At 37.7% G+C, this 14,620-nt stretch overlaps 1 protein-coding gene across 3 annotated transcripts in view; it reads right to left on the reverse strand.

Annotated features, from left to right (window-relative positions):
* Nucleotides 1-14,620, reverse strand: part of RNF125 (ring finger protein 125) — a 38,326-nt gene continuing 23,706 nt past the window's right edge. The window contains exons 5-6 of one of the 3 annotated variants that reach the window (XM_077753830.1): nucleotides 6,502-6,609; nucleotides 1-1,168 (exon numbers count right to left, since the gene is read on the reverse strand). In XM_077753830.1, coding sequence (XP_077609956.1) covers nucleotides 1,127-1,168; nucleotides 6,502-6,609 — 150 coding nt within the window. In that variant the 3' untranslated portion in view covers nucleotides 1-1,126. The other 2 variants (XM_077753829.1, XM_077753831.1) reach the window with 2 other exon arrangements.

Below are 14,620 nucleotides of genomic sequence, written 5' to 3' on the forward strand. Positions count from 1 at the left end.
TTCTTTATTTTTAACAATAATACATATTTACAGAAGGAAAAGAATTGTACATTTTAAATTCTGATCACTGTACAGATTTGTTGTTGTAGTTGAATAATAAAAGAACGAATCTTTAGTAACTTTTTAAAATCATTTCAATCGTTAAAGGTATGAATGGTATGATAAACACTGAATAACTGGAGTAAGCCCACTTGAAAATGAAAACCACCTAGCACCCAGTAAAGAAATGAAGCAACATCACTGGAGACAAGATCTCTTAGGAGATTGGATCTGAAACTCTCTTTCTCCTAGACTCACAATCCAATTTTTCAACCTACATTTTAGAAACTTGGGTTAAAAAGCCCATGAAGGAAAAATCTCCATAGGTTTGTGCTGGGTTAGAAGAATTCCGCTTTTAAAGAATAACACGTCAACCAGTTTTTCCTTTATAAGGCCTTGAAAAAATTGCCTTGAGGCACGATAAAGAAAGTGAGAGAAATACTTTGTTAAAAGTCAACAGCTTCAAATACTGTTTTTTATCCCACCCCCAAACCCCCAGTTTTATTGAGAAATGGACATACATCACTGTATAATTATGTTTAAGATGTACAGTGTAACAGTTTGATTTGTGGTTTTCATTTTTTAAAACAATGAATTATAAATTCCTTCTTATTAAAGGTTAAAGGCACAGTGAAACAATGAATATTTGCACGTCACGATTTTACAACTCAAAACAATTCAGAAGGCAAAATAACTTAGGCGGCCAGCACCCTGTTTGTCCTGTAGGTGGCAAAATCACCCTAAGAGGAATCCAGGGACGGGATGCAGAACTGCTGTGCTCAAGGTAATAGCGGTAGATGATTTAAAGCTTTACTTAAAATGTAGTTTTCAATGTTTTGAAGTTTTGTCCTTTTCCAGGTTTAAAGACGTCTTCTGTGTGGCTCTGAATTAACAGAGCTTTATTTTCTGGATAATCAGTACTAAAGCTCAGAAATATATTGTTGTTCTTTTTGTAGGGACTAGACTTTCAGTCTGATTATCTTTGAGAAATTCCGCTCTTTTTGCACTTGTGGTCTAGCAGATTTTGCTTTATTGGATGATCCATCCAAATTGCAGGACAAGAGCCTGTGAAACCAAAAATCTCTTCCTACTTGTTTGCAGCTGTGAAAAGCAAGCTTGAAACCGGTATCTAAAAGAGAGGAAATAAGGCCCTCTAGATTTCATCCGGTTTTATGTTTTTCTAATTACCTCATAGGGGATGGCAGAATAGTAAGCAAGACTTTAATGAAGGAATGGGTAATTATAAAACATTTGGGGCACTGTGGTTATGAGTACACTTGTGTGTAAGGAACGGAGTTTATAACGATTACAATTACAAAGCTAAGTAGAGCCAAATATTTTATCCTCAGCTGTTATCACTAGTCTTCAATAGCTTCCTTTGCTTACTTTCAATACAGAAACATCATTCTATGTCCTGGATTCATCATTAAAGAACCAGATATGAAAAACAGAGTCATCACAGATGACCACTAGTGACAAGCACTGAATATACAGTTACTTGAAGAAGTAAGACTAAATGGGTGATAGAAGGGAGAGAGTATAGTATGTTACACCAATATGTTCTGGAAATGCTGATATAGTAGGACTTTTACAAATAGAGACTGGGAAGAGCAAACGAAAACATTTTAATGGCTTCAGTTATCATATTGGTGGTGGTGGTTTTAGCACTGTTATTCTGAGGCTGCTGCACGTGTAAGGTAAATAAAGAAAGTGAATAATTGTGGGCTAGTTTAACTCTATCATGCCCTGTGTCCTTGAAAACTAGGATTCCCATTGTAGAAAAGTGGAGATACAGTAGTAATAGAAAGGACTAAGTAAAATCCCTGTAGTACTCAACTTGATTTGGAAGTTTTACAATAAACTCACAAAGTGTTTTACCTTGTAAAAAAAAAAATAGATATGTCCTAGCTCTTTCCTAGAAACGGCCAATCTACTAGCAATGAGCATCCTTAGAGCCCTGATTATGGTTTTGAAATGCCATTTCTCACTGAAAGTAACTAAGCTTTTTAGAGTGATAACTGATTCCAGGTCTGGGGCAGATAACACACAAGTTGAGCCTGGAATATCTTGTCTTCTGAGATACCAAGGAAGCTATTAAAGATGGCTAGCGTAGTGTCAAAACAACTCAGCGCCAACTTGGCATGGCTCCCAATAGCCAGAGATGGGACAATTTAAACTTCAATAAGGTAATATCCGAAATGGGTTGAGGCCTATCACACATGTTTGAATCCATGAGTTCATAACACTGAAGAAAAAAAAAAAAAAAGAAAGAAAGAAAACGTGATCTCCGGAAGCGAATAGGCAACAAGTTTACTATCTTGAAAATTAGTAAATACAGGGAGAATACAAATATTTACTTTCCCTTTCCTATACAAACCTGACCACTGGTTAACCAAATAGTAGATGTGGGGAAACATCTCTTTATAAAAATGTTCCAACTAATAAGTGGAAGAGAAATTATAGAATTAGAATATCCTCCAGCTCACAATAAATCAATGGATCTAGGCATTGAGTATCAATTTCAGCTGACATCATGAAAAGAGAGAACAGAACATCGTTCTGTGTGCCCTCTGTTGAAAGGACACACCATGACCTGTAATCTTGCCAAAAAGGATTGAACCTGAGTCTATTATATCTGGATCCATGTGTCAATATTCAGAGGAAAGAGGAATGTGCTGAATTGCACCATGAGCATGCAAGCAGCAAAATACAGATTGTGGATAACTCTATCCAAGACCAAGTTCTTCAACTAATAAATTTTAAAGAAAAGAAAAGAGAAACTACAGATTAAAATACACACTTAGGTATTGATATCACTGTAGTGATTACTTCTGTGGAAGACAGTTAATAACTGTGAGTGGACACACAGAGGAAGTCCAGAGTGGCAGACTTCTAAAACTGTTTCCTACATTTTCGGTTTGGCTTTCAGTATTTATATTTTATATATTTTTTTCTAAAAGATTAAAGTAAAAAAAAAAAAAATCAAAGCCCTTGGGGTTTTCCACTAAAAATTATGGATGTGAACACTTCTATAAATATCAGCTAAAGGTCCTTAAGAAATTACCTATATTATAGAAATATTGCTAAATAATAAGCTACAAATATTTGAAAAATATAATAGTAAATTCTTATTGAGCATAGTTATAAAAAGTCTAAGTATTAAGCATACATTGTTAACACAACAGTTACTTTGTTTACAGTGTTGTTTTACAATTTGGTTAAGCAGGCTTTGCTGACTTTCAAGATTCTCCTTTTCCACTCTGATACAAGGTTACCCATATTATTCTATTAGAGATTAGATAAGCCCTAGAGCAGATTTCATGTTTCCTTGAATGTCTATACTTGGTTTCACTCTCCATCTTTTTACATAGAACAAATATTAGTTATCTTGCCCAACCATGATGATAGTTATTAATGTACAGCATTATACATAGTATCATCCAATTTGCAAATAAAGATCGTACACTCACATATCCTGCCTTATGTTCTCCTCTATACCTTGATGGCTGATGGAAACTAATTTTTGTTAAGTGTCTAAGAAAGTCAAGAATGTAAAACAGATTTAAACCATCCAAAGGAAAGCAGTTTTAAAATGCAATACAACAATAAACATGGACAAACATATAACTGTGTTGTACATTTTTGCCCATAGAACATTGACAATTTCCCTCCAATTGTTCAAGCAGCATCTTAACAAATGGTGCAATTGTATGGTCTCCTTCCCTTTCCTTTGGATATAATTATGTGGTGTTCGAGTGATTCACATATTCCAGAAGTGACCGGTCTAAGACCCTTCGGATAAGAGCTTCCTCAATTATATTAAAATCCTACAATGAAGAAAAATAATTAGAAACATACAATCAGAGATGATAGTTTTCAGCAACTGGAGGATAAAGGTCAAGGCAATGCTTCATTTTGCAGGAAAGTAGAGCCCTGAATTTAGTGACCTGTCCCAAGTTTCCACAGAAATTCTCATAAACTTATCCCAGAACTTTTGCTTTGGGGCTAGTGTGTTTTTCTATTTCTTTTTAACGCATAACAATTACCTAGTTACTGTCGTAGTAGAATAGTCTTGATTTGGAGTTTAAACTAGTAATTTTTAGTCAACATTATAAATCGTGGTCAGGGTGCTATCTATGTTCCAAGTAAACTTTTAATATGGAGTAAAATCAAGACATTCCTCTGGAATTAACCAATCCCTGTATTACCATTGAATATCCATTTCTGAAGAATATGTTGAACACAAAACTCTCTTTCTCCTTGGCTCTCAATGTTTAAAATGGCTTTCAAAACTTAAGTTAGCACATGCTGGAAATAAAACAAAAGCTACTAAGAGCCTTATCCTCTGCAATCCATCTCCTCTTCTGCAATAAAAATAAACAAAGTCTCTATTGGAAATCTATTCTAAAACATAAGAGCACAAAGGCAAATCAACAAAATCCAAAGGAAAACCATAAGGCCTAGGCAAAAACAAGATTTGGACCAATCCTGGTTTTTTTCTTAGGCAACTTATTAACCTTTGAGCTTCAGATGTTTCATAGCTAAGTGAGGATAGTCAGACAATACACACTTCACAGAAGCTGCTGTAAGGAATAAAATGAGATAATATGCCTAAAGTGCTTAGTATAGTACTTGGTAGCTTGGGAAACCAAAAAGTCAAAACAAGTAATACTGCTTCTACCTTACTTTCACATCCAACAATATGGTTTTGAGTGGGTTGAAAGTACTCTCATCAAAGTCACTTCCTCCTGACCAGCCCTGAATCACACTTTGAAAATTCTTGAGAAGAATGGACTGTGAATAGCCAGAACAAATATGGAATCAACCTGGTTTTTAAAACACCTAACGGAGCTAAGGGAAAGAGGAAGTCCTGTGTGTTGTAAAATATGAGAACGGATAGACCGGAACCAGCCTCTGCTGAGGTCCTGTGTGCTTTAGCATCCAGAAAAGACACTATTTGAGCTCTGGAGCTGAGAACATGAAGCTTCTCTTGTGTAGCCTGTTCGATTCTTCAAGTGGCCCTAGTACTTTTATGTATGTAAAAGGCTTTTATGGTCTCCCCATCTCCAGCTTGCCTAATGCCCTTGCCTAAACCGTGTATATCACTTTACATGCGCTATCGAATTGGAGCCTCTCAAGAGCTTAGGGGACGAAGTGCTTTTACTCTCCTCACTTATCAAATGAACAGACAGGCTCAGTGGTTAAATACCTTGCCCGAGGTCACAGAGCTGTGACCGAGCCATTACTTCAACCCAGGTCAGGACCCAAGCTCCTTTTCTGTTGAATCTAGATAACCACAGTGGGCAGATCTAAAAGCAGGGAGAAAATTTTCAAGTGACAGTCTTCAACAGCTCTTGAATTCTATCTTGAAATTGCATTAAAAAAAAAAAAAAGAAACTGGATAAAAAGAAAGCAGTCAAAAAATCATGTGAAAATTATATGCAAAGTTAAATTTAGCCCTTAATATTTCATGTATTTAGGTAGAGGAAACAATAAAATATACTATTTCAGAATGTGGCTCTGAATGATTTTCCTTCCAGAATAGGCAATACCCCTTTGCTGACAGGGACTCGGGGATCACACATTACCCTCACATGGCAACACACAGAGCAAAGTAGAACAAAGGCTACATTAACTTTTGGCTTGTTGTTCTCATTTCTGATCATGGGAAATACAGTCATAAGTTAGAACTATTCATACTACATCTAACTTTTCTTCCATCCTAAAAAAAAAAAATTGCTTGGGTGGGGGAGGGGGAACTGGATGAAGGTGGTCAAAAGGTACAAGCTGACTGAGCCATCCAGATGCCCTCCCCCTCAAATTCTTAATACAATGAGATTGGCCATGAGTGGGTAGTTACTCTTGGGTAGTTATTGAGGATACATGGGAGTTCACGGTATTGTTTTGGCTACTTTTGTATATATTTATAATTTTTCATAATAAAAATTTTTCAGTATTATAAAAGCTCAATAAATATGAGTTTTGTGTTTTATGGAATTGAAATAAAACATGAGGCCTGTGTGTCTTACTACACTGATATTACCATACGTGTTCTTAGCCATTCAATGTAATGGTAACTGCATGCAGAATAAACTCTGAGCCATTTCATTACTGATGAGATTTCATCTCATCTCAGGTACATAAGTTTTCAACTTCGAAAACATTTAAACTATACTTAAGGGGGGACTAAAGTAAAACTTAAAATAATTTGAAAGTGAAATCTAGTACTTTACACAATGACTATCTTGATCACAAAGACAATAATTTTGTCTAAGGCAGATAACTCATATTAATAGTCAAGTTTATAAAATTCTATATTTTTATAATTTCCTACTTAATGCTAATACTTAACTTCAGGTCTATACACATTTTTTCCGCCATAATCTTATATGCTTGAATTTAAAAATGTAAGGTTAACACACAGCACATAGAAACAATGTAAAAGTAAGAAAATATACTTACTATGAAATCATCATAAAACAAAGTGTGATTGACTTGCAAATGTCTTATTAAACTGCCACTGAAGCTGCTTGGGTTTTCATTAGGTAGTAATCGGCAGAGTGGACAGAACTGGAAATGAAGAAAACCAAGAGTTCAAGAAGGAATTTAAAATAATCATTAGTGTCAGAATTTAAAAACTTGAATAACCGCTCAGCAAAGTGAATTTTAACTTTAGGAATCTATTGGCCATTCCTCAGCATAATATTTTGTTTTTTATCTATCTATCCATCCGTCTATCTTATCTATCTTTTTTTTTTTTTTTGAGAGAGTGTGAGCATGTGCATGTGCACGCAAACTGGGGAGAGGCAAAGGGAGAGGGAGAGAGAGAATTTTAAGCAGGCTTCATGCCCAGTGTGGAGCCTGCCATGGGGCTTGATCCCACGATCATGAGATCATGACCTGAGCTGAAATCAAGGGTTGGACTCTTAACCATTTTAACCAACCAACTGAGCCACCCAGGCACCCCCTCAGCATAATATCTTAAAACTGCATAAATATTAACAATACTAAGTAAAATTGCACTTATTTCTTATATGCACTCCCTGTACATATTTATCAATTTATTATTTAAACAATAAAAATTTATTATTTAAAGAATAATAGATTAATTAGTTGCCTTGTTCCTGAAATACATAAAACTTTTTTGGTATGCAGATATTTTGTTATTACAAATGATATTATCTATAGTGTTTACCTTTTAGGGATTATTTTCTTAGAATAAATTACCAGAAATGGAAATTAGCCAGTCAACAATTATGAACATTTATAGTTCATAATATCTATTGCCCTAAAGTTTTTTATTTCCACTAGCAATATAGATTATAACACGCTGGTATCAATTAGTATTTACACATATTTTCTTAATTTAATAGCAGTAATGGCTTTAAAAAATAACCTTTTGCATTTTTAAAGATTTATAAACTCATGAGAAATTGCAAAGATAATGCCAGAGGTCCTATGACCACGTCACCTTCCCCATCATTTTTTTTTTTAATGTTTATTTTTGAGAGAGAAAGAGGCAGAGTGCAAGCAGGGGAGGGTAGAGAGAGAAGGAGACACAAAATCCCAGGCAGGTTCCAAGCTCTGAGCTGTCAGCAGGGCTTGGACTCACAAGCAGTGAGATCATGACCTGGGCCAAAGTTGGACACTTAACGGACTGAGCCACCCAGGCGCCCCTCTTCTTCTTTTCTTTAAAAAGTTTTAAATGTTTGTTTATTTTTGAGAGAGAGCAAGCATGAGCGGGGTAGGGACAGAGAGAAGGGGAGACAGAGGATCTGAAGTGGGCTCCGTGATGACAGCAGAGAGCCCAATGTAAGGCTCAAACCCACAAGCCATCAGATCATGACCTGAGGCAAAGTGGGCCGCTTAAATGCTCAGATGATTGAGCCACCCAGGTGCCCCATCCCAAAGGCAACATCTTACATAACTGCAGTACATTACCGAAACCAATAAATTGGCAATTAACAACAAACTTCACTTAAGAGTCCACAATTTTTGCATGAACTCAGTTTTTTTGGGTGTGCATGTGTAATTCTATGAAATTTTATCACATGTATAGATTTATATAACCACAAACACAATCAAGATACAGAAATTCGGTGTCATTACAAAGAAACTTCCTTGGGCCACCTCTTTACTTGTCTTCTCTCCCTAAACCCTGGTATCCACTGATCTGGTCTCTACCTCTAGACCTTTATCATTTTGAGAATGTTATATAAATAGGATTATACACTATTTAAACATTTGAGATTGGCTTTTTTCATGTGGAGCATAATGGCCCTGAGATTCACCCAGGTTGTTGAATGCATCAAAAAGTTCCTTCTTTTTTATTGTTGAAATAGGACTCCATGATGTGAATGTGCCAATTTATCCATTTACTTTCTGAATGACATTTGTCATTTTTAGTTCCTGGCTGTTACAAGTAAAGCTAAGGTGAATATTGGTATACAGATGCTTGCATAAACATGTTTTCACTTCTCTAGAACAAATTTCCAGGAGTGTGAGGGCTGGGTCCTATGGTGAGTTTTATTGTTATATATTCCCACTAGCAATGTATGAATTATCACCAGCATTTGGTACTATCTATATGTTTTGTTTTAAATTTAATTGTATTGTGGTTTATTTAAGAGACAAAGCACAAGTAGAGGAAGGGCAGAGAGAGATGGAGAGAGAGAATCCCAAGCAGGCTCTGTGTTGTCACTGCAGAGCCCAGTGCAAGGCTCCAACTCACAAACAGTTGAGATTATGACCTGAGCCGAAGTCGGAGGCTTAACCAACTAAGTCACCCAGATGCCCTGTTAATTTATTTAATTAATAAATTAACATATTAATTTTAATCATTTTGATAGGTGTGTAGTGGTATTTCATCATGGTTTTAATTTGTTTTTATTAATTTTTTAATGTTTTATTTATTTCTGAGAGAGAGACAGAGACAGCGTGAGCAGGGGAGGGTCAGAGAGAAAGGGAGACATAGAATCTGAAGCAGGCTCCAGGCTCTGAGCTAACCGTCAGCACAGAGCCCGACGCAGGGCTTGAACGCACGAACCCTGTGATCATGACCTGAGCTGAAGTGGGACACTTAACCGACTGAGCCACCCAGGCGCCCCTCATCATGGTTTTCATTTGTACATCCCTAATGACTAATATAAATGACTTTCTTTAACATAAACTACTTTATTACATTTTAACTTAGGCTTTTTTTTTTTTTAATTCCATTTCCTCATGCATTCATCTTTTAAAATATGAGATACAGTGGTGCCTGGGCGGCTCACTCAGTTAAGCATCCAACTCTTGATTTAGGCTCAGGTCATGATCTTTTGGTTCATGAGTTCAAGCGTTGAGTTGGGCTCTGAGCTGATGGTGTGGACCCTGCTTGGGATCTTCTTTCTCTCCCTCTCTCTACCCTTCTCCTGCTCTCACTCTAAACAAACAAACAAACAAACAAACATATTTAAAAAAATAAAATATAAGATGCAGAATCATTATCAAGTGCAATGTATGTGTTAGGCATTAAATTAGGTGCTATTCTTACTTGATCCTCACAACCTAGTGAATTTATCATCCTATTCCCTCAGAAACCCAATTTCAGAAAAGAAAAAAATTAAATTTATAGCACTGTAAGTATCAGAACGGGGATCTAGGCCTCTTAATAGACAATTTAACATTCTTTTCATATTGTAACAGTGTTCAATTTATCTGTTTCAATGATAACGTTTTCCTTTACATTTCAATGAGGTCTTTATGTAATTTTTTCTTACTGTTTTATGGAGGTCTTTGTTTCAATATCTACATATACTTCTGAATTTTTAACTACTCCATTAATATTTGTCTTATTTTTATTTTTAAAAAATTTTTTAATGTTTATTTTTGAGAGTGAGAGAGACAGTGTGAGTGGGGGAGAGGCAGAGAGAGACAGGGGAGACAAAGAATCTGAAGCAGGCTCCAGGCTCTGAGCTGTCAGCACAGAGCCCAATGCTGGGCTTAAACTCACAAACCACGAGATCATGACCTGAGCCGAAGTCAGATACTTAACTGACTGAGCCACCCAGGCACTCCTATATTTGTCTTATTTTTAATAAAATTACATCATTTAAGTTACTATTGCTTTATAATCATTTCTGATTTTCTAATCACAAAATTCTATCCCAAGATAGCACTTAATCTATCCAGAGACCCCTATGTAGTAATGAGAACACAGCTGAGATCAAGAAATATTTAAGAAAAAGCAACAATATTTTGTGGTGTGAAGGAAGGGATACTAGTTATAGAGATTTGTTCACTCAGTACTCTTTATTGTGCCTCTACTATGTGCTAGGCACCTGGAATAAGGAAACCAGTAAAGATAGGGTTGGGTTGCGTGGCCTGTGAAATCAGACAGCCTTGGGTTCAAGTCCCTGCAAGTTCAAGTTCTTGCTCACTGTGTGACCTTTAGCACATGAGTTTCCCTCTTCTTTGAAGTGAAGATACTACCACCTACCTTGTAGAGCAGTTATGATGTTTAGAGATAATGTCCTTAATGTGCTAGGTACATACTAAGGATTCAATGAACAACATATATTTACTACTATTTGATCCCTGTTCTTGAATAGCTGGAGCTCCATGAGGGAAGAAACTACAAGTGTCCTGTTTAGTCCTGGATTCCCAGTACCTGGAAAATTGTTTCCCATTTCATCTCTACCTACCTCTCACTGACTGAACCTTGGCAAGTAACTAATCTCATCCTGTAAAATGAGAACTATCTCTGCTTTGCGGGGCTGTTTGTATATTTAAAAGATGTCATTTAAGGTTCTGAAGCTCAGTCATTATATTAGCTCAATCCTTGGCAGAAATACTAAATGGTTGCTATTGTTACCACTTAAGCAAATACTTTTACTACTGCATAGCAAGTGCTGTAGCTGAGATGTTACACTACACGTTCAAGTGTTATACTCCAAACCACAGTTCAAGACTTAAAATGAGAATCATTAATTTTGCCCAGGAAATGATGAAGGGCTTCGGCCAAGCTGCTGGTAACTGAAATGAGTCTGGAAGAATGAGCCAACAATGCCAGAGTGAGGAGCATCAACAGGCAGAGAAATCAATGTGGGAAGAGGCAGGAGATCCTAAAAGGACAGACCTGCTTAGGCAATGGGAAAAGCTGTAGGAGGCTGAAGACAGGGCATGTTGCAGCAAGTAGTAGGAGACGAGTCTGGAAGGATACGCTGGGACCAGTTCTGCTCAACAGATGTTCATTTGAGCACCTATTATGGTTTCTGGAGGCCCTGTGTCAAGAGTCAGAGGTATAGAGATGCTAAGCCCTGGCCCAACGATTCAGGAGCTTTTAGATTGAGTGAAGGAGAAAGAATCAGAAAACCTTGAAGTTTTTAGTCTGAAGTTAATAGGAACTAGTGGAGAAGAGACTTCAGCCTTCTGTTGTACATAAAATTTAGCTGTGTAACTAAGGAGAGTTCTACCAAAAGGACATTGTAAGACAACAGGAGAACAGCTATACTACTCTAAAGATTTCTTTTGTGTCTTTTTTTTTCTCAGCAAATTTTGTTTATTTTTCATATCTTTATAAACATGTCATATCTTTTTCTTTCTCTTTTGTTTTCTCTTCCCTTTTTGCTTCTTTTTTTTAATTTTTTTTCTTTTTTTTTCTTTTTTTTTTTTTTTTTTGTGTCTTACACTGAAGGATCTGGCCTGAAGGGGGAGAGGGTAAGCATAGGAAGGGGAGAGAAATGGTATGAGAGTTACTAATCATTACCAAGTACCTAAGTGTGCACCTATATTCTCCCCAGTGTTGCCGATTACTCGTATCAGCTCATCCTTTATTAATTGCCTGTATTCAGTGCTCCTGGGCCATGCTACTCAGATTAGGAATCAACCATTGTGCAGTGTGCATTCAACAGATGTTGGCCTCAACCCAGAATGGACTTTATCTGATGGTGAACACCACAGGTGAAAAACAGCCGCCATATTAGAAGCTACCACCAACCTTTGGAACTCTATTACAATGGACATCCAGCTCTATCTGTGGTTTAGATTAACCTCCACAGCAACTATCTGATGCCAAGTGCCATTTGGGGAAGTAATTTAAAATTTCTGAATCTGAGAGAGAGAGAGAAAGAAAAGAGACATGCACCAAAAATAATTACACGCAAATATGTAATCAAAATTAAGGTGCCGGACTGCACATCTAATTTAGTAAAGAGTTTGAAAGCAAATTTAATACAGATTTTTCTTCCTTCCAAGACATATTCCCCCACTGCCCAGCTGAGTCACAGATATTCTAAATACCCACAGAAATAAACCTCTGTGGGGCAGGTGGCTCAAGCTCTATCACCACAGTTTATGTTCCAAGCCAATAAAAGTCCTGTACTTTCCCTTAAGGAATGAATCTCAGGGGCAAGGCAGAGAATAAGAGACTACTGCATCCTTTGAATGAAATTACGTTTTCTTTAATATCTTATTTTTCATAATCACTATATCCTCTTATGTGCTAGTTTCTCTTCTAATAGCTGGCCAGGCAGTGTTGAACCAAGAAGTTCCATGACTTCATGAACCTAGTAACTTACAGGGAGAAGACAGACATGAAATGAATCCACAATTACAAATTGTGATGAGTAAGGAAGTAAGAGGAGAGAAAACCAATAGCTAAAAGTAATTTGGTCATCAGGGAGTGCTTCCCTGAGGAAGTGAGATTTAAGAGGAGTTCTAAAAGATAAATAAGAGCCAACCACTGAAGAAAGAACGCTCGGGGGGAAGAGAGTAGCCAGAAAGTATGGCTTTTGTGGAAACATCTTCCCTTTAGAAGACAAAATACCAAATTTCTCTCAAAAGTGGTCTCACAATTCAATGTGAAGCAAGCTGCTTATGTCGTTGGCCTCCTTTGGGTTTAATATTCCACAGATACAAAATTTTTTAAATAAAATACTGCAGAATATAACTACTGTGCGACAAAAAGGAGATGTTGGTTATTGTTGTTGTGTTCTTTTTAAGTTTATTTATCTTGAGAGACAGAGTAAGAGCATGAGAGAGACAGAGAAGAGAGGGAGAGAGCGAGAATCCCAAGAAGGCTCTGTGCTGTCAGTGCAGAGCCCCACTTGAGCTGAAGCCAAGAGTTAGATGCTTGACTGATTGATTGAGCCACCCAGTCGCCCCAAGGAGCTATTGGTTCTTAAAACTCCATGTGAGAAAATTCAACATTCCATTATGTTCTTAACCCATTACCCTAGTCTTACGCAACTTGGAAAGAAAAGATTAGTTGCTTGTGGGTTGATCTCTGAATTAGCTAATTTTATCTAGAAGGCAGAATCATTTGCTCAAATCTTTAACTGCCATGAAACCTCTTATGCGAGATAGGTCAGATGATGTCACGGATCTTATCTGTAAGCAAACCCAGCAACCCAGCCCTCAAAGCAATGATTCCTTGTTAACGTCCACACCAATCCAGAATCAGCCTTGGATGCAGGACTTTTCTGGGAGGTGTTTCCCCATCTGAGGATCCCTAAGCCATGTGGACCCTAACTATGCCACAGGACCTACTTCCAGCCTTTTCATAATAAAGTATCTACTGAATTCTAATGGCTCTAAATCCTTCAGAGTGACACATGTCTTGATTTTCCATCCCAGCATAACACATTAATACAGGAAACTGAAGGTCTTCTGTTCTAGAAGCGACCTAGACAGCCCTCGTGTATTACTGGATCATGGATTTTGTGAACAGTCTGCTCCTACCTCAAGGCCACGACTGTGTCCTGGTCTTGTGAAATTCACCACTTCACACCCCTTCCAGCTTGGGCTCCCCAGCTGTGGAGTACACGGCTTCCTTGAAATCTCTACTAGCCTTGGTTTTACGTAGTTGCAAAAGTGCTGGCAGCCCACCATTATCAAATGACTCATTTCCTACCACCCGGTGGAAAGGGCATCATCATCATCATCATCATCATCCCCATTTTACCAACGATGACATAGAGGCAAAGCCATTAATGTGATTTGCTGGGATTTGTACCAAAGATTATCTCCTCCAAAGCCTAGGTTTTAACTATGAATTCGATGGGCAATCGGATCCCACCCTTCCTGGTTTATTTCTGCCCTTAGGTCAGTTTTCTTCAATGACCTCTATGACCTCTAAATCAAGGAAGACCTAGCTTCCATGGGCTCCTTTAATCTGATAGCCAAACTGAGCACAGCAGGTGGACTGGACTTCTGCTGGAGCAGGTACATAGTGCCAGTGGACAGACCAGTACACGGCCTGCCCCAGATTCCTGCTGTGATGCAGCCCAAGACCGTGGCCCAAAGCACCTGGTGCCCCTCCAGCCAGAGCAGCACCTGGGTACTAGTGGTGAGAGCTCAGGCTGTGTGATAATACCTTCACAAGGTAGCCAGGAGACAAGCAAGCACTTAGAACTCAGTAAATGGTAGGTATTATGACGCCATCCTAATGCTTTCTTCTAACTTCCTCTAGCTCCCCAAGGACCTATCATGAAACGACTCCTTAGCCCAGTTCCACCCACAGAGCAACTTTAAAGCAGTAAAAGCCCATGACAGTCTCCCCTACTCTCCCGACACATATCAAATCATTCCAAGAACCAAAATT

The sequence above is a fragment of the Crocuta crocuta genome, unplaced genomic scaffold (genome assembly GCF_008692635.1).
Source record: "Crocuta crocuta isolate KB4526 unplaced genomic scaffold, BGI_CrCroc_1.0 scaffold231, whole genome shotgun sequence".
Taxonomy (NCBI): domain Eukaryota; kingdom Metazoa; phylum Chordata; class Mammalia; order Carnivora; family Hyaenidae; genus Crocuta; species Crocuta crocuta.